The sequence below is a fragment of the Topomyia yanbarensis genome, chromosome 2, assembly GCF_030247195.1.
Source record: "Topomyia yanbarensis strain Yona2022 chromosome 2, ASM3024719v1, whole genome shotgun sequence".
Taxonomy (NCBI): Eukaryota; Metazoa; Arthropoda; class Insecta; order Diptera; family Culicidae; genus Topomyia; species Topomyia yanbarensis.
In genome coordinates this window covers 462,662,985-462,682,383 of record NC_080671.1, presented here as the reverse complement: position 1 = coordinate 462,682,383, position 19,399 = coordinate 462,662,985, and the positions used below count along the sequence as shown (strand labels likewise).

At 40.0% G+C, this 19,399-nt stretch overlaps 2 protein-coding genes across 2 annotated transcripts in view; one reads left to right on the top strand and one right to left on the bottom strand.

The window, feature by feature from the left end:
* Positions 1–19,399, top strand: part of LOC131686044 (uncharacterized) — a 160,032-nt gene that overhangs the window by 119,160 nt on the left and 21,473 nt on the right. Inside the window, exons 5-7 of the mRNA XM_058970159.1 lie at positions 18,041–18,527; positions 18,588–19,250; positions 19,310–19,392. Of these exons, the coding sequence (XP_058826142.1) occupies positions 18,041–18,527; positions 18,588–19,250; positions 19,310–19,392 (1,233 nt within the window). The remainder of the gene's footprint in view (positions 1–18,040; positions 18,528–18,587; positions 19,251–19,309; positions 19,393–19,399) is intronic.
* Positions 9–2,205, bottom strand: LOC131686046 (cilia- and flagella-associated protein 157). The gene has a single exon (XM_058970162.1). It carries the CDS (start codon positions 1,776–1,778, stop codon positions 48–50), a length of 1,731 nt encoding a protein of 576 aa, XP_058826145.1. The 5' UTR covers positions 1,779–2,205; the 3' UTR covers positions 9–47.

Genomic DNA, 19,399 nt, shown 5'->3' with positions numbered 1-19,399 from the left:
GTCTCTCATGTCTTATGATTTATTCCAAATATTCCGATACAAAAATCTCAATCCGAATCACTCTTAACCGCGGTAAACTCAATCGGTTCATCATCAATCACATCTGGTGCATCGACGATAATATCCTCCGGCCGTTCCATCGAAGTCGCCGAACGAGCCTCCGAGGCGTGTGAACTTCCTTCATCCTCCACCGACCGTTCGATTACCTCTTCCTCGCGTTTAATTTGCTGATCCACCCTACTTTCACTACTTTCGGCCCTCTCGCTATTCCCTTCATCTTTCACTTCGCCCCCCTCTTCGTACGATTCCTCTGAACCTTTGAAAACCAGCTGGGAACCACTGACCACATCCAGAATCACGTCGCTACCCGAAGCTATCCGAAGAGTTGAACTATCCGCATCACCTACACACGAAACCGTTTCCGAGCTCAGCAGCGGTGTTTCGGCTAGGTCGTAAGTCTGTGTCTTCTGAATGATGGCCTCCATAGTTTCTCTCGGAATAACACCCAAATCGCCCTGCTCGTAACCTTCCTCTCCGTCAGGGGGAAGAGTTTCAACCGATATATCGACCCGTGGTTGGAGATCCAGCTCGGTCAGTGCATTCAGCAGATCCGAAATCAAGCGTTTACGTTTGATCTCCTGATAGGGGAGATCGTCATCTTCTTCGTCCTCTTTGAATGCTGAACGAACCGTGAATCGAACGGTTTTCAGAATTTCAGAGATACGTTCGAATTCTTTACGATTATGATTGGATGCGTTTCGCAGTGCCTGCCGATCAGTGTTGATGTAGTGAATGTATTGCTCGAGTATACGAACTTTCTGCCGTAGATGGTTGTAGTCCTTTTTGGTGGATTGAGTTTCTGTTTCAAATTCATTGGCTCGTTCTTTATAGGCATTCAGCTGTGCGTTTGTATTAAGTTGCTGTTCATACTGATCGGCCAGTTGTTTGATCAGATCAAGACGCTCTTGACATGTTTGCATTAGACGTTGCTTCTCGACCAGATCAATTTCGGCCTTATTGCGAAGTTCTGTATTCTGAGATTTAAGTTCGTTGTATTGTTTCTCTAGTCGCTCTTGGGTGAAAATCATTCGATCCATTTCATTGTTCAGGGCAATATTCTCCCGTACTAAGCGTTGAGTATGTGCAGCAACTCGAATTTCCGAGGATTTCGTAAACTCGGTAGACAATTGCAGAAGTTTATTCTCTACGTCTTTCCGGAGTCGATCCTTATCCACAATCACCTTTCGTTCCATCTCATACAAAGTTGTTTTATGTCGCTTGTTCTGTTCTTTTAACTCGGTATCCTGAGCATCGAATTTAGCCATTAATTCATCTCGTTGAAGTCGAAATTCTTCCATGGAATTTAACTTCCCCGTTAGTAGCTGGATCTCCGATGTTAACTGTTCGTGCATTGCTTTGTACTTGGCATCCAAGCTACTGATCTGCTTCTGACATTCATCGTTTTCCTGATCGCGAACCTTGGACAACTCGCTCAGCTTATCCTCCAGCTCGATAATCACAGCAAGTTTGTCGTTCAGCGTACGATCCAGGAAAGCCGTCACATCCGCACGATCCTCTTCCATCTGTTTCACCTTCGCCTCCAGCTCTTCGTTGCGTTCCTCGATTTTAACATTGTGCGTTCGAAGCCGCGCCAACTTTTGATTTAGATCATTGATGGTAATTTCGAAAAACTGCCTGTCCACCGCACTGAGTCCATCCACTGGCTGTATATCCGGCACCGGCTTCCTGGCCTTCTTCGCTTTCTTTTCCTTGGGCATTGTGACACAGGCTTGAAATTATAGTCTGCACCTTTCAAAATGTAATAACCGACTGGAAGCCGTAAAACTCAGGTTGCTACGATGTTTGCTGCACTTTGGGCCGTGAAAACATTGCGCAGTGTTCGGTTGGAAGGTTGATATCGATTAAATACTCCTGCAGTAGCCATACCAGCCGCCCTATCAACATATTCCATTTCGAATGGGGTTGAGCACAGACAGTTTTATCAACGTTGGTTTTGTCAATTGGTTTACCGGTTTTTTTTACTCTCTTACTCTTTCCACTACATTTTAAAACTAAGGCCTTGACACAAGAACTTGAAAAATTGAAAGTTCCCTAATTAACCGTGCACCAGGAAGCCCAACAACGTGGAATATCATTAAATTTCGTTTCAGCAAGGATGAAATTTCTCAACTCCACTTCAAACGTTGAGCTACCTACCCAAAAGACGACTGGTCATCATCCGAACGAAGCTACGTTAAAAAGTGGGTGGAAAATTAAAACACCAACGGGCTTTCGTCCCAGTAAGTAACTGGTGTTCAGGCAGACGGAGTGAAAGTAATAAATTTTCAATATTTTTCCACCTTTGCTGTACTGATGGAGTTTGCTGTCGGCGCTTGCTTTGATGGGGTTTTTAGTGTTGGATCTAGAGCTGTTCGGTTCGGTGGAGTGGCTTGCTTGGATGGGGACCGGCGGTAATGGGATGTCGTATGTCGACAGGTGGTACGTGAATAAAGATTTTTTTTTGGGTTTAGTATGTTGTATCAGCGTTCATGTGAATTTGGCAAGCGGTATGTTTCGCGATTTATCGATTATACAATTTAGTCGCTCGGAATGAATTTTCTTGCGTGGTTTGTTGGGAAAATGTTTTTTGTATTACGGAAATTATCGTCCTAATTCTGTATTTCGACGATTAGGGATTTGCATTTGAAATAAGCATAGTAAAATCGTATGGGTAGTAAATTCATTAGAAAAACCTGTTCGTTGTAATACAGAGTCTACTATAAAAGGCCTGCATAAAAGATCAAATCACTTATTACTATTGTAGTAGTTCGGTAGCGCTGGCGCATATCATAACGCTATGATTAGGAACATTTTCTGAACACCGCATCCAAGATTTTTATTTAATTACATTTAACAGTAATGTTGCTACGAGTACCCATCTTGAAATCAACTTCAAAACTCTTTTGACAGTTGGCTGTTTATTCAAAATGCAGACAAAGTTACTAATAGGCACTTTAGATAATCATAAATAAACTGTCATATAGCAAAACCACATTACTATTATTCGTGTGATGCCCGAATTTCTCACATGCTCGGTCGGACTAAATTAACCCATTATTGCCCAACCTACTATATATAGTAGGTGCTAAGAATTACTTATATTATCCAAGCAATAACCCAGAACAAGCATTATCAATGAGTTAACATTGTTCATATACTCTTGCAGAATACATTTAGAGAAGTTAGAGTAGTTGAACCAGTGTTTATGTTTTGTTTTTATTCAATTTTCCCTTAAAGGGTTACACATTTTTGTTAGGATAAAAAAAACCGAATTTTTGTAAATTAGATATTCTGAAACTACATACGCTAAGGAAAATTTTCTCAAATTTTCATTAAGATCGGAATACTACAACTTGAGTTACAGTTATTCACAGACCACTACCCATTGATCACTCGTAGGCGGTGCTTAGTGTTTGATACGCTAGACCGTTAACTCGCTGCACCGACAGTAAAACTCGATTATCTCGGAGTTGTATTATGTTGGAAAGTTCATTTGCGGCGATCCCGATATCTTAGAAACCAATTAATCGATCAATCTGAAATTTTCACTGGTTGCTCATTATTATATCAGCAGCTTTTAGTACAAAAATAATTTTACCACATCATTTTTTCCGATAGGAAAACTCAATTTGTGATGTAAACGGAGTAATCGGATTAATAATAGGTTTACTTGTAATACAGTTTAACGATGTCAAAAGAAGGAAAAATGCACTAATAGTTTGTGGAATAATGAACACGATAGAATTTTTAAAAATATTTTCATCGTTGAGTGTCACTTGTAACTCGTTAGGGTAACAATTTAACCCATTCATGCCCATGTTGTTTGTGGACAACAACGTTTTTAAATAGCTATAACTCTCACAAAACCAAGTAAGGCTAATAAATATGACTATTGCCTTTCATTTGAGTACTAACACTTACAATAATCAGCTCTAGAACTGAAGTTATTGCAGTTAGTCTGATTGGATTCCAATGGAGCAGTGCTGCCAGGGACAGTTTACGTTGACGACGAAAAATGATTTTTTCATATATCTTCGATATGTTGCAATATTATTGAAAACTGATAAAACTTATCAATTTAGAGTGTCTTTGGCTACGTTTTCCATGCAAGTGGTCTATTGTTAATATTCTAGAAGAATTGTATTGAGCATTGGAAGGTAAAAATTTAGCAGCTTCTAGCACTGTGAAGGAAGCACCTATCTTTATGAAAAATGTCTTTTTGTGTTTCTTGACCCCACCGTTTTCAAGGAAAAATAGTTTCGCAATCCTACATGCACTAGAAAAAAGTTGGGCATGAAAGGGTTAACAATGGGTGAAAACATACCTAATTGTGATTACTCGCGTTTGTGAATGGTTTTGACAAATTAGATAGTGTAGTAATTTTTGTTTGACATTTGTATATACGTAACATAAGGCTTAGGTAGGCCTCCGCTCTCCTCTGGTTGCACTGACTATTTTTTTTTTGTTAGGGGAAACTTTGCCACTGCGACCACTATTCAAGTTATCTTTTGTGGCTGCCCCTGTTTGCTCTACATGTTACAAATTGCCCGAATCCAATGTAGTTGGAAGCGAGTTGTTTGTTTGTCCACATGTGTCGTCCCAACCGGGTAGTACATTATTAATGTAGCTGAGGATCCGTTTGGGACAGGTATGCCATACCTCGTGAGGCGTCATAAGATGCCTTCCGAAGTATTGCTCCCTTCGAAGAGATAATACTGCACACTGGCAGAGAATATGTTCCGAGCTCTCTAGCTCGTAGTTGCAAAATCCACAAATGTCATCTTGACTTTTGCCAATTTTTTCAGATGATACTTAGCAGGACAATGTCCCGTAAATAAACCTGTGATTATACGCAAGTCTTTACGTTTTAGATCCATTAGTTTTTTGGCTCTCGTTGTATCTGGATGTATGAATTTCTTAGCTTGTCGAGCGCCTTCTACGTTACGCCAGTCATTTAGTAGTTGGTTTCTTGCCCAAGCCGAAAGTTCTAGTTTAATGGCACAGGTAGATATACCTAGAAATGGTTCTGGTCCAACAAACGTGTTTGATGAACCATGCCTGGCTAATTCGTTGGCCACTTCATTACCATCGATTCCTTGGTGGCCAGGAACCCAGAATATCATTACTTTATTCCGAGTTGCCAGTTGTCGTGAAGATGTGATGCACTCTCAAACCAGTTTTGACTCACATTTCGACGACCTTAATGCCAACAGTGCTGCTTGGCTGTCCGAGAAGATTGCGATTTTTGCATGTCTGTAGTTTCGTTTCCTATAGACCTCCGAGCAGGTGTATATTGCATATACCTCTGCCTGGAAAACTGTAGGCCACTTTCCCATTGAAATCGCTTCTTTAAATCTTGGTCCGTAGACTCCCGAGCCAGTCAGCTCACCCATTTTAGAACCATCCGTATAGAATTATATTTTACCTTGAGTCAGTATAGGACCCCCTACATCCCACATCTGACGATCCACTATGTGGACCTCATATGAGATATCGAAGTTCGGTTTAGCCTCCATTTTATCTTGAACTGTTGTATAGACAGGGTTTAGTTTGAGTTCCTTTATTATACTCAGGTGACCATTTAAATCCCCATCGAATAGTGGTTTACCCTTTAGCACTCTCAGAGAGCCAAGTCTCGCCTCCCTCACAACATGAGGAATAAGTTAATCGTGATCTGGCGATGGTCGTGTAGGACCAGTAAGCCAACCTCGGTTTGAGACCCCAAGTTTTCCCGAAGAGTTTACTGCACGGCCACAGTGCTGTGGTTGCTTTATTAACGGCGTATGTCAGGTGCGAGTTCCAATTCAGTTTTTTTTGTCTAGGATAACACCTAGGTGTTTCACTTCTTCTGCGTAGTTGATTGTAGTTCCACTGAGAGTTGGGGGAACCAACTTTAGTTTTTTTTCCTATTGGTAAATGGTACAATGACCGTTTTTGCAGGGTTTACATTGAGTCCCTCTTTGAAACAACATGTCATGATGAAGTTTAGGGCTAGTTGAATCCGATCGCTTAGTACAGATTCACGTTTTCCCCTCGCAATTAGGACAATGTCATCTGCATATCCAACAATCTCTAAACCCATTTCAGTCAGATCATTGAGAAGATCGTCCACTACTAGCGACCAGAGCAGGGGTGATAGCACACCTCCCTGGGGACAACCTCTATCGGCTGTTATAGTTGCTTTCGTGTCTCCCAACGTTGCTATGATCTCTCGACTTTTGAGCATTGCAAGAATCCAGTCCTCTATCGGTTTTTCCACTCCTCTTTTTGCCAGGGCCTTGTGAATTGACATGTAGGACGTATTATCAAAAGCACCCTAGATGTCAAGAAAAGCGCAAATTGCTATTTCCTTGAAATCGAGGGTTTTCTCAATACGTGTCACTAAGGTATGTAGGGCTGTTTTCGTAGATTTGCCCTTTTGATATGCAAACTGGTACTTGTTAAGCGGAGCTTTCGATAAGTGCTCTGTTAGAATATAGTGGTCCAGCAGTTTTTCCATCAGTTTTAGAAGTGTTGATGTCAAACTAATAGGTCTAAAGGACTTGGGTAGTGTTAGGACTTTTTACCCGTTTTTGGAATAAATATTACCCAAACTTCTCTCCAGCTTATAGGGCCCAAGCATAAGACTGGTTCTCAGGATGTTCAGTAGAATTATATCTGCCGATTTTTGTAGAAATATTGGAAGAATGTTATCAGGGCCGGGGGATTTGTAGGGTTCGAACGTGTTGATAGCCCATTTAATTAGAGATGGTGTTAAAATCTGACAGGCCAGTTTTTCTGATGCCTCACAAGTCCTGTTAGGACGGAGTCCATCACAATCCTGACCTGTCGAATTCTGTGGGTGTTCATTAGAACATCCAATGTTTCACTATTGCCAATTGTGAGAGAACCATCGCCTTTTTTCACTTGCCCTAGGCCATCTGTGTGATCCTTTGATAAGGCTTTTTGGAGGCGAACTGCCTCTTGAAAGTTTCCGATGTTTTCACAAAACTCGCGCATTGATAGTTTTTTGGCCTTTCTCAACTCGGTGTTGTATTTGGTAAGAGTGGTCCTGTAGTTTGACCAGTTACTAGTAATCTTCGCTTTATTGAAAAGGCGCCTAAATTTTCGTTCCACCAAGGAGCATCACGACATACAGACCTCGTTACAAGAGGACAACTGTCATTATAGGCGGTTATGATCCTCTTTTGTAGATCATTTGCTGCATTATCCAGATCTCTCCGAGATTGGATCTTACTCTCCGTTCTTTTTGATTGTTCCAGGTGTGAGCGGAATACACACCAATTTGTTTTCCTTATTTCCCTGTGTTTTTGCATTGTGAGTTTATTGGATTCTATGGCGAGCATTATGTGTCTGTGATTCGACAGACTAGGTTCGTCAGAAACTCTATCTTTTCCGTTATTTGAGCGCTGCATACCGTAGGGTCCAGTACTTCGCTCCTAACTGCGTTCATAAATGTAGGTACAGCTCCATTGTTACATATATTGACATCATTTGACGAAAGGTATTCTAGTAGGTACTCACCTACCTCACCTCACTGACTATGCTGCGCATCGAAGAAGGTGGTCATCGTAGTGAGTTAGTTACAGACTATGGAGCAAATCAGAAGACACGCCGTTTCGGATACTCACAATAGCAATACTGAGAAGAAACAAAAGAAGATGTTGTTCTATGCCAATCCGCCCTCATTGAGCAGGATAAGCCGAACGAGTCTTGCTATCTTTTCCAGTCCAGCTAACAGCAATGGAGGACGGAGCAGGGTGGACAGCGGCTCTCCGTGAGAAGAATAGGGGAGAGTGAGGATATTTTCAAGTACGATTACTTTCTAAGTACTTTTGCCTGGAAAAACAAGTTTTTTGAAAAAAAAATACACAATGTACAAAAAAAATTAAATATCGTTCACCTCATGCAACAGGTATCTTTGATCCCTGTAACACTGGGTATTCTTGATCCCTATCATTAGTTCTCTCAAACACTTTCGAAATGCATAGAAATAGAAAAACATCGTTCTCTTAACGTACCTGGAACTACTACTTGGTCTAAAATGTTTTTTCCGCGAACAAATGATGGTATAAGTTATTGAAGTTTCGAAAAGCCAGTTAAACAGCACTGATTCACCGCAAATACTTGTCTTTACTTTCTACTGTGGTTAAAGTTTGTCGTGCATCTAAAAAGGTAGTTTTATTAATTAATTTGTCAGGATAAGTGATTAGCTGAACTTTACAAAAACCTCATTTTGGCATGATTTTCAAAATTGTTTATATTACTAACAGGACATAGTATTCGGATTTACATATTGTACATAGCTCTAACAATTCGAAAAAGTGGGATCAAGCGTACCCACTCTCCCCTACTGCGATGCCTTCTGGGATAGGTTGCAGGAAGCAAAGAATCCGGCGATTCGTTAGCACTCTCGCTAGCGAGGTTCTAATAAGCTCATCTACCTTCCTAGCTCATTGGTCTCTTCTGGAGCAGCCAACGGAAGTACAGCAGCAGAACACTACCATTGTTGTCCTGGCCGGACGGAAGCCTGCATTTCCGCCAGCAATTTGACGAACAGCACAGTGTGCAGCGGAGAAGTTTTGGGAAGTGTAGGATTAAAACGGTAAAATTAAATTTATTAGATTCTTTTCCATTTGTTTGTTGTGCGAAATTTCTACAATTGTTGGTAGAAGCACCTTGGCCGCCCTGTCACCTAGGGTCTACCTGGGAGGTAAATAAAAATCCAACCCCTCTACTTACACGTATGTGTATCAGAAATCAGGAGTCAGTAGCGTCTGGCTCAAATGGCACGTTCATCATGTTGATCGGAGATTTGTGCCTTGCCAAGAATCATTTCCCTGATGAGAAGGATTGGGGAAGTGGTAAGGTTAGGGTAAGGAAAATAACGCATAACAATTAAAACAGAGCATTCTGCACCCCTGGAGGGATGCTGAATGATCTGCAGGTGCTACAATAACAGGAATTAAATTTCCAACCCCCGGAGGTATTTAGAATTTTTATTTAAGCAGTGAGCGAATACATCAACATATTGAGATAACAGAACGACAACACCCCCGAATAAATATTGTCATTCAAATACGACTAAAACTATAGCTCTTTACCATGCTGGGTTAGGGACAATAGCATATTCTTCAGTTTCAGCTCTCTGTACATCTATGTATGGAGAACCAACAATCCGGATACGTAACTGCATTACTACAGGGCACTTGCATATCAAATGATATGATATTCCATAATCAGATTCACAAAGATCACATGAATAACACTCAGGGCACTGAATAGTAGCCATATGATAATTGTGTTTGCAATGTCCAGTTCTAACTAGAATACTGCAGTTGTGCTTGGAAAAATACAACAAATTCTTTGACATTTTCGGACTCACATCCAACAGAAAAGTCTTCGCTTGAACGCAAGTTTGCAAGCTACGCCAATGGTTGGCATGTTCGGATGCAGTCCAAAAGCGAATCTTGTGCTTTATCCAACTGATCGACAGTGGTAGAACTGGCTCTGGACCAACGAAGTCAGTCGCAGCGCCAGCTCTGGTCAATCCGTCCGCCTATCCATTTCCAGTCATACCGGAATGACCGGGTACACATAGAAGGTAGATAGCATTTGAAATACTATGTTCTTCGATTTGAGTTCGACATGCGATTGCTAATTTCGATCTCGAATCTGCCGAACTAAGTGCTTTCGGGGCAGCCTGGCTGTAAGAGCAAAAATAAATTCTTTTACCGCAAATTCCCTGTTGAAGTACTGATTGTACGCCACACAGAATAGCGAAGATTTCTGCTTGGAATACGGTGCAGTATCTACCAAGCGAATGAGATTGGTTTAATCTCATTTCATGGCAATAGACTCCAGCACCGGCTCGGCCCTCCAACAAAGAACCTTCAGTATTCCAGAGCCCAGTAACCGACGATATCCACAAGAAAGTAGTTCTTGTTTCAGAAACACATGTAGCGGTTTCATATTTAAGAGTGTCTCTAGAGCAGCATAGGGCATCAAGACCATCCTCTGAAGATGGTTTAACATTGATTGGATTGTTATGACTTCTTCCTTCTGCCACCAAACACCAACCATTACTGACGGCGCGGGTCGTTGAGTGATAAGGGTGCTTACAGAGTGGCGGCGAGAAGCTGAGCTGGCGCTGGAACTGACATTAGAATGCGAGATGCGAGAAACCTGCTTGCTGCAAACCAAATGGGTGATGTCAGAGTGAAAGCCGAGCGGATCGGCGCCGACTGCCCGCTTTCACTCTGACAGGCTCCATTTAATATGCTGCAAGCAGGTTTCTCGCATCTCGCACTCTAATGTCAGTACCAGCCCCAGCTCAGCTTCTCGCCGTCACTCTGTAAGCACCCTAAGCGTGACCGCCACCCATTCCAGTTGGCCTGGGTTCAATTCCAACCGAGGTCGTTGACATTTTTTTGAGGTGAAAAAATCTGCGGTCACGTCTTCCTTCGGAAGGGAAGTAAAGCCATTGGTCCCCGGTCTATGTGTTTAGTGGATCGATATCTAGTTCAGATAGTGAAGTCACCTCTCTGGCGTCGGTAAAGAAGAAGTAGATCAAACTTCTATACTCTTACTAACAAAAATATCCTCCTCCTGTGATACTTGTGGAGTGCGCAGTACGGCCTCTAGCAAAAGCAAGTATCGGACTAACCATTCCTTCCCTTTCCTTCCGCGATCTATGTTCGAGCCTGGCCTGCGCCGGTATTGATCAATAAAAACTTTAGGATTACCAGGAGTTGCACATTGAAAGATGTTTCGCTACTCCCAAGCATAATTATCTTCTTATTCTCTGTGCAACTTCCGCTAGTCCAGATCGATAACGGAGTAGCAGCCAGGGGTGGTCGCACAAGCTCAAGTTCAAGCCACCAAACACCAACCAATACTGTGCACCCGCATGCCAGTATTGGTCTAACAATTGTTGTGTAGATCCACTGAATGTACTTGGGTTTGAGTCCCCAAAGATTTGCCGAATGGCCGTCTACATTGGCCGAAGGCCATGCAAGCTTTCTTGATCCTGAAATCGATGTGAGCTGTCCAATTAGGTTTTCAGTCAAGAATTACCCCAACGTACTTAACTTGTTTCGATTGTAATTCTTCGTTGCGTGAAAAGCGCCATTGATGTTTTATTTGGATTAACTGATAGTTAAACACGAAGACACCATTACTCAACAATATACAAGGCTTGTTTGCATCAAATCACAAAGTGTGTTAATGAAGATACCGGTCATCATTATGTGATAATCATCGGCGAAACCATACGTCGGAAACCCAAGCTCATTAAGTTTCCTCAACAAGCCATCGGCGACAAGGTACCATAGAAGTAGTGAAAGTGCACCACCTTAGGAACATCAACAGATACTCAATTTCGTTATCTCTACTTGTCTTAACGACGAGCGTAGATGTCGGCTGCTAAGCATTGCGTGTATCCAGTTCATGATATATGATGGTACCCCATGACATCGAGGTTAAAAATTAGTTCGCTTCTACTGCAATTCTACGCCTAATTGTCTCAGGGTTCGATTCCATTGTTCGTAGAATTGACCAGTTGATCCATGCTGATATTTGGCCGGCCTCTATTTATCGATATTTTTAGAATCTAACTACAATGACTTCAAAGCTACCACACGAATTAATTCTTCGCCGCAACATCTTCTTCCAGCCTTACGCCAGTAGCGCATGATTCCCAAGTGGACACTGTGGCAATGTGTTTCCTGTACTTCGCTATCCGGGCAAATGCTCAGATTGAATCGCAATATGCATTTTTTTAAGCAAAAAAGTATATTCGTCCGCACTCTGGCATGGCCTACTTCTTTCGGATAGCAATTTTTTAACAAATCAGTTATAAACTCGTATGAAGCAGTTGACTACTGACAGTAGATCTAGACAAGCAATTAGTCTATATTTTCTTTCAACATTTAGAGCTAATTCGCTCTAAAATAAAAAAAATGTATCTTTCATTTTCTGTCATTTCTATTGGCTATCTTTTTCTCGAAAAAAGGAAATCAAACCTTATCAAACCTTAGTATCAAGGAAAAAATATGAATGAGACTGCTTAGGCCTAGTTGTGTGACAATTTTATGCGATCGGCTGAAACAAAAATCTCAAGCTGAGACGATCGTCCCAGACTTAGCTGTACGTGTCTGGGCTGAGGTTGACAGCATGACAACAATAGCGCGAAACAAGTAATTCTTTTTACATTTCTTATAAAAGAAATGTATAGAATTCGCTCAAACTTTCAAGATTTTTTCCGAGGCCCGGAGGGCCGAGTCTTATATACCAATCGACTCAGCTCGACGATTTGGGACAATGTCTGTGTGTGTGTGTGTGTGTGTGTGTGTGTGTGTGTGTGTGTAACGAACAAATTCTCATTCGTGTTTCTCAGCAATGGCTGAACCGATCTTATCCAAACCAATTTTATATGAAAGAACTAAAAAACAGTATGAACGCTATTAATTTGTTTTTGATTCAGATGTTTAGTTTCCAAGATATGAATGTTTGAATGCACAAAAATGGCGTTTTTTGCAGTTTTTTTTAATTATCTGCCGAAATTGACAATAAAGATAAACAATTTATAAGTTTTTAGATAGCTTTAACGAATACCTTTTGAACAAGCTATAGATTGTTGAAATCGGACTATTATCAAAACAGATATTTAACATTAAATGCGGACGAAAGATTTTTATCATTTCCCATTGCCAGAAATATGACCAAAAACATGTAATCTATTATTAACGCCAAAACGGCTTATTTTAGGTCAATAGTATCTTCGGAGAATTTAATGGAGGTAATATGCCCTTTCTTTTGGTATTGTGCTTTTGCAAACGTTAAACAGCGCATCATTTGATAAAATAATTTTGACAGTATATCGTCCAAGAAGTATTTATGGTGAATTTTCTCAGGTTAATATTCATGACTACAATAAAGTCTCAACAAATTCGTTAAAGACACGAACTCTGTTATTATTTTCTGAAAAAATAATTCTGCATAATTTTAAAACTTCAAAAATTACGGTTTCGGAATTATGCCGTTTCTACAGTATGATCGATTTTCACCAAACCCCCACCAAACCGATTTTCTGGCTACGCCGCTGACTTCAAGTAAGTAGAAACAAAGTCGTTCTACACTCGTTCAAAAGAAACTTCTTCGAATGCTGAATATCTATTATAACACATTGAAACCCCGATTTTATCAGCCAAATATGAACATATGCTTGATGGGCTCTAGCAGACGAACAATACTGAATTCGAGTAAATCCTTTCTTGAGCATGTTTTCCTTATCACGAAGATCTGCGAAATACGCGAAAATAAAAAGTTCATCATAATCAGAAATAGTTATCAGACTACATCAAGGGACGAGGAGAATGTTTTAACAGCTTCAGTTTATTATAAAGAAAAAAAAATTACCCGATTTAGTCCCCATTTTGTCAGCCTAAAATACACCATGAGACTGATAAAAATGGGTCTTAATGGTATGTATTATTCACTGTGTTTCACATTAACCTTCAAACTACCAAGCCCTCTTCGATACACCAAAATCGACGTTCAATTGGCCATAACTTTTTTTCTGTTTAATCGATTTTGATGCAGTTTTTTGCCAAAGAACCGGAAATTATTCCAATTTTCGAAAATGCTTTAAAAATTGTATTCGGAGATACGACCCCGGAGTAAATCCAGATTGCAGTGGGGTACCAACTTTTGGCCATTTTCAGTTTTTCATAAATATTTTCAAAACAACGCTAGAATTCAACATTTTTCGACAAAAATTTGTTAGAAATGACCTTCTTACATAATAATTGCACTTCATATATGAGTAAGACGTATTGGCCAGTTCCTGGGAGCGGTTCCCAAAAGTGGCCATTCATGAGCTTACATTGCATATGCTTTATTATATCAGAAACGCTAATTTCTTTCAACAAATCTTATCAGATCGTCTGCTTAGTACAGCAAGCAATTAATTCAATAAAGGTTTAATATAGATTTGCGACTTTCTGACCAGTTCCGGGAATTCCGGAACACGGTTCCCAGGACAAAATTTATTTTTTATGATAATCGTGGCATGCGGCACATCAAGAAACATCAACTCGATAAACTATGAAGAATGTAATTATATACGAAGGTATCCGGACACATGTAAACACTTGATGACCACTTCCAGTAATTCCAGAACATGGTTCCCAGGTCAAATTTTATTTTTATGATAATCATAGCATGCGACACATTAAAAAACATCAACTCGATGATCTGTGAAGAATGCAATCATATACGAAGGCATCCGTACACTTGTGGACCATTGATGGCCAGTTCCGGGAATTCCGGAACACGGTTCCCGGGTCAAATTTTATTTTTATGATAATCATGGCAAGCGGCACATCAAAAAACATCAACTCGATAAACTATGAAAAGTGCAATCATATACGAAGGCATCCGGATACATACGGACACTTAATGAAGAGTTTCGGGAACTCCGGAACACGGTTCCCAGAACGAATTTTATTTTTATGATAATCGTGGCATAAGGCACATCAAAAAATATCAACTCGATGATCTATGAAGAATGCAATCATATACGAAGGCATCTGGATACATATGGACACTTAATGGAGAGTTCCGAGAATTCCGGAACACGGTTCCCAGGACGAATATAATTTTTATGATAATCATGGAATGATGCACATCAAAAAACATCAACTCGAAGATCTAGGAAAAATGCAATCATATTGAAGGCAACCGGACACATACGGATACTTGATGGAGAGTTCCGGGAATTCCGGAACACGGTTCCCAGGATGAATTTTATTTTTATGATAATCATAGCATGCGGCACATCAAAAAACATCAACTCGAAGAACTATGAAGAATTCAATAATATACGAAGGCATCCGGATACATACAGACACTTGATGGAGAGTAACATAACTAAACAGATCAATTCGATGATTTACGAAGAAAGCAGTCATATATGAAGGCATCCGTACACATGCGGTCTATTGATGTTGTGGTTCCGTGGATTCCGGAACACGGTTCCTTGGCCGAAATATTTTTCTGTAAGATCTGTAATGTATTTAAAGCAAAGCCTTGATACTACACTCCGTTACGTAACTTATTTTTTTAAGTTTTACCCAAAATAGCGCGGTCGCATTTTTTGATTTTGAGCTAACGGTCTCTTGTCCAAAAGTCATCCTCGTGTACTTGCAGTAATTCGCACACAGTGATTGAGTGCAAATATCAACGAACCACAAGGAAATAAAATAGAATTGGATAGTATTTTTTCACCACCAAACCTCTGTCTCAACCCACATTATTGGCATTTTGTTTTGCGCCGGCTTTACCCTCTACTCCTACTATAACATCACCAATATCATACAATGGTAAACTTCATATGCGTGATGAACGATAATTTTTCCCCGTTGGTGTGGTGAAAAAAAATATCGTTCATCACCAGCTTCTCAACCTCATCTTTACCCCATTTTAGTGCCAATTTGATTTGCCTTTTTAGGAAAATATTTCTCAGCGATCATAATCAATGCTGAAATTTGTGGGAAGTCAAATGAGAAACTAATAAGTAAAATGTCGCAGTATAAGTAACCACAAGTCGCCACAATAAAGTTATTATTTGTCTCCGATTTTCTTATTCATACTGGACATGTTTGTAGACATGGAATTCAGGAGTGACATTCAGTTTATACGGGACATGTTGTGATAGGAGCCCAAATTTGGAGCGATGACACACTCACATGCGATTTGCTATAATCCGAACAGCTTAAGAGCAACGAAACAAATGCTTTTCTGCTCCAGAGTATTTGTTTTGTGTACTACGGTTTCACAGACCATTAGCAATCGTTCCTTAGAGAAAGGAAAATAAAGCGTGTTCCGGAATTCACGGAACCGGCCATCAAATGTCCGTATGTGTCTGGATGACTGCTTTCTTCGTAGATCATCGAGTAGATATTTTTTGATGAACCACAGAATTTTAAAATATTTGTCATATAACTTTAAATTTGAAGCGATAACCTATGCATTTTAATACACCAGTCGATTTTAATTGATGGTGGCTACAATTTCTGAAAAAACACATTTTTATATTTTCTCAAAAAATAGCCAAAAGTACGTAGAAGTACAGAAATTCCATTTAGTTGGCAAATAACGTCGAGTTCAAAGTGATGGCCTATACCTTTTTATATACCAATCGATTATAATTGATTTTGGTTACAATTTCTGGAAGAACGATTTTTATATTTTCTCAAAAAATAGACAAAAGTACGTAGAACTACAGTAATTTCATTTAGTTGACAAATAGCTTCAAGTATTCAAAGCTATCACCTATTCCATTTATACACTAATCGATTGTAATTGATTTTGGCTACAATTTCTTAAAGAACAAATTTTTATATATTCTCAAAAAATAGCCAAAAATACGTACAAGTACAGAAATTTCATTTAGTGGCAAATAACGACGAATTCTAAGGGATGATTTATACTTTTTTATACACCAATCGATTGTAATTGATGGCGGCTACAATTTTTGAAAGAACACATTTTTATATTTTCTCAAATAATAGACAAAATACGTAGAAGTACGGAAATTTGATGTAGTTGGCAAATAAGGTCAAATTCAAAGTGATGACCTACACTTTTATATATATATACCAATCGATTGTAATTGATTTCGGCTACAATTTAAAGTTATATGACGAATATTTTAAAATTCTGAACTTCTTCGTATTTACTGAATCGTCCTAACACACTCTATTATTTAGTAACTTACATACAATAATGTGTTTCTCCACGTTCGTGCAATCATTTTGATATAATAATATCCATGTATAATATGTAGAACTATTGAGTAAACAGGTAATTTTCAAACCGTAAATCTAACAAGTCGCAAAGAATTTCAATCAACCGTATGCTACGTACATTGTAAAAATCCTATCTCCTAAAAACTCGAAAAAGTATAGTAATTTTTGAAAATCTACTATTTATTGCATATATTACAAGTCTAGAAGCTCTAAGGATTGCATTGGTGTAAGGAAAATTGAAATTGGTTGACAAACGGTCGTGATACGATTGTTTGAACAGAAAAAGTCATTTCGTCTGTACTGACTCTCAATTACTGTTTTTACAATTACTTCAGATATACAAATTTGATTTCCATCATTCTTTGTTCACTGTTTTTATAAAAGATTTACCTATCCAATGGTGAAGAAAGAATTAAAATTGGTGAGCAAACAGCTAAGATATGGTAAGTCAAAGAAGCGTTCCCATTTTTTTTCTCACTGACTTTGTTATACTCTTTTTACTGTAACTTACGGTAGACAACTCTATTCTTCTATTTTTTAATTTGACGTGTTCACAAAAGACATATCTTTCTATTGGTGAAGACAGATTTAAAATCGATTATGTAACGGCTGAGATATGACCGGTCAAAGTAAGCGTTTCCATTTTTTTAGACCCCCTTGGTAGTCCGTGTAACTTTTTACCCCCTTGGTATTCCGAGTGTTAAAAGCGTTTTTTAACGTGAATACTAATATCTCATTTAAGATTTTTTGGTGGTTTCCAACGGGGAAAACAGATCGAAATGGTGAGCTAAACGGGCTACGATCACTGTCGCAAATGCGATAATCATGTGGTCTTCCTGGGACGTTATCTTAGCATAAGAATTTGAGCATTGGGTGGGAGTCCCAAGCGTTGTAGGTTCGAATCCTGCCTCTGGGGGGATTTTTTTCACATAATAGTTTTCGTTTAATCATATCGATGTTTTCGCAGTTAGATACCTCCAAAAAGTCAAATATCAACTAGTCGAACCAAAAAATTAACTACTTTTATGGTTGATATTGTGATAAATCACCTTTCCGTGTAGGAATTCGTGAGACCCAACGCAAAAATGTTACTTTTCTGATGCAGTAGATAAAATGCAGATTAGCACCATCAGCGCCTAACTCAAAGCATTCCGGTTTCTCGTTCACAGGGCTCATCGGTGCAAACCGAACGATGCGGAACGCACACCTCGTTCGATTCGTGGGAATGCATGTTCAGTCCCGGTCCGGGAACCACCCTACCTGCTGAGATTGGCGACGTTAGCACGGAGATCGGTCCGGCTTGTCGCTGCGGTTGTGTAATTCACCTAGGAGTGGTGAAGCCAAGACGAATAGTAGCTTCCTCCTCGGAGAGCTGTCCGGAACGAAGTCTCTGGTTGGTGCAGGGAGACGAAGGGCATCGGATACGATTCACCATGGATTTCAGCAAGTTCCCCTGTGACCAACAGTGGTTGAAGGTACGCGATGGGGATAAACTTTCGAATGAACTTATTCTGGAGTATGCTTCCGGTCACATCGAATCGGGTAAGAGTGCAGAGTCTACCGGATCGCTACTGTTAGTCGAGTTTCACTCGAAGAAAATGGAACACTACGATGAGAACTGTATAGCCGGATTTCTGGCCCAAGCTGAGCAGATAAGTATGATGTGTTGATTTATATCCCCTAAAACCAATTTTAATGTGATATTTTTTCATGCAGAAATACACTATCCTTCGACGAACGTGACAGTCTCTATGGCTAGCCAAATTATCATGCCATTTGTTCAATCCTTCAGCTACGCAAACCTGTCGGTGGTTCACATCTGTGCAATACTATTCATAAGCTTCATCATCATCATTAGCTTTCTGCTGCTTATTCAGTACTTGTTCCGCTATCGAAAGTACGAACTAGCTACTAGTCGGATAGAGGTCGATTCCCCAGCTCATACTCTATTCGGTTCAGGAAATTCACTAAACAACGCCCAGCAACCTCGATCACGTGCCATGTCGACAACGACGCTAATATCGGAGATTGTATCCTACGTCAAACTTCGCCCCAAACATGGATCCATCAAGCATCACCGTTTCCGAGAGAGTGTAGAATATACAATTGAAAACACCGATCTACCCTCCGATGGAAGCTCGGAAATTGCGGCGACGGAACAATCTCCCAAAAAAGGTGATGAAATTCCACTTCAAAATCTTAACAATTTAGACAATCCGAACGGTAGCGAGTGTAGTTCACCGACGGAAGTCGTTGAGCAGTTCTCGGACGATCAATCGACTAACGTCAGCTCGGCGTATTCTACGCTGAACCGGGAAGATACACCGTTGGTGACTCGGAAGAAGACTCCCGAGCATAGAAGCGAGACGAAAAGTGAAGGTAAGATATGATTTGTAATACAAAGTTCGTTCGATTGTTTATCTGTATTGCATTTACAGGTGATCGGTCTCCCAACGAGAAGGTTTCCATTCCAGCTAGTAGCAGTACGGTAACACTGACCAATATCAGTCCTTCGGATATTGTGAGTT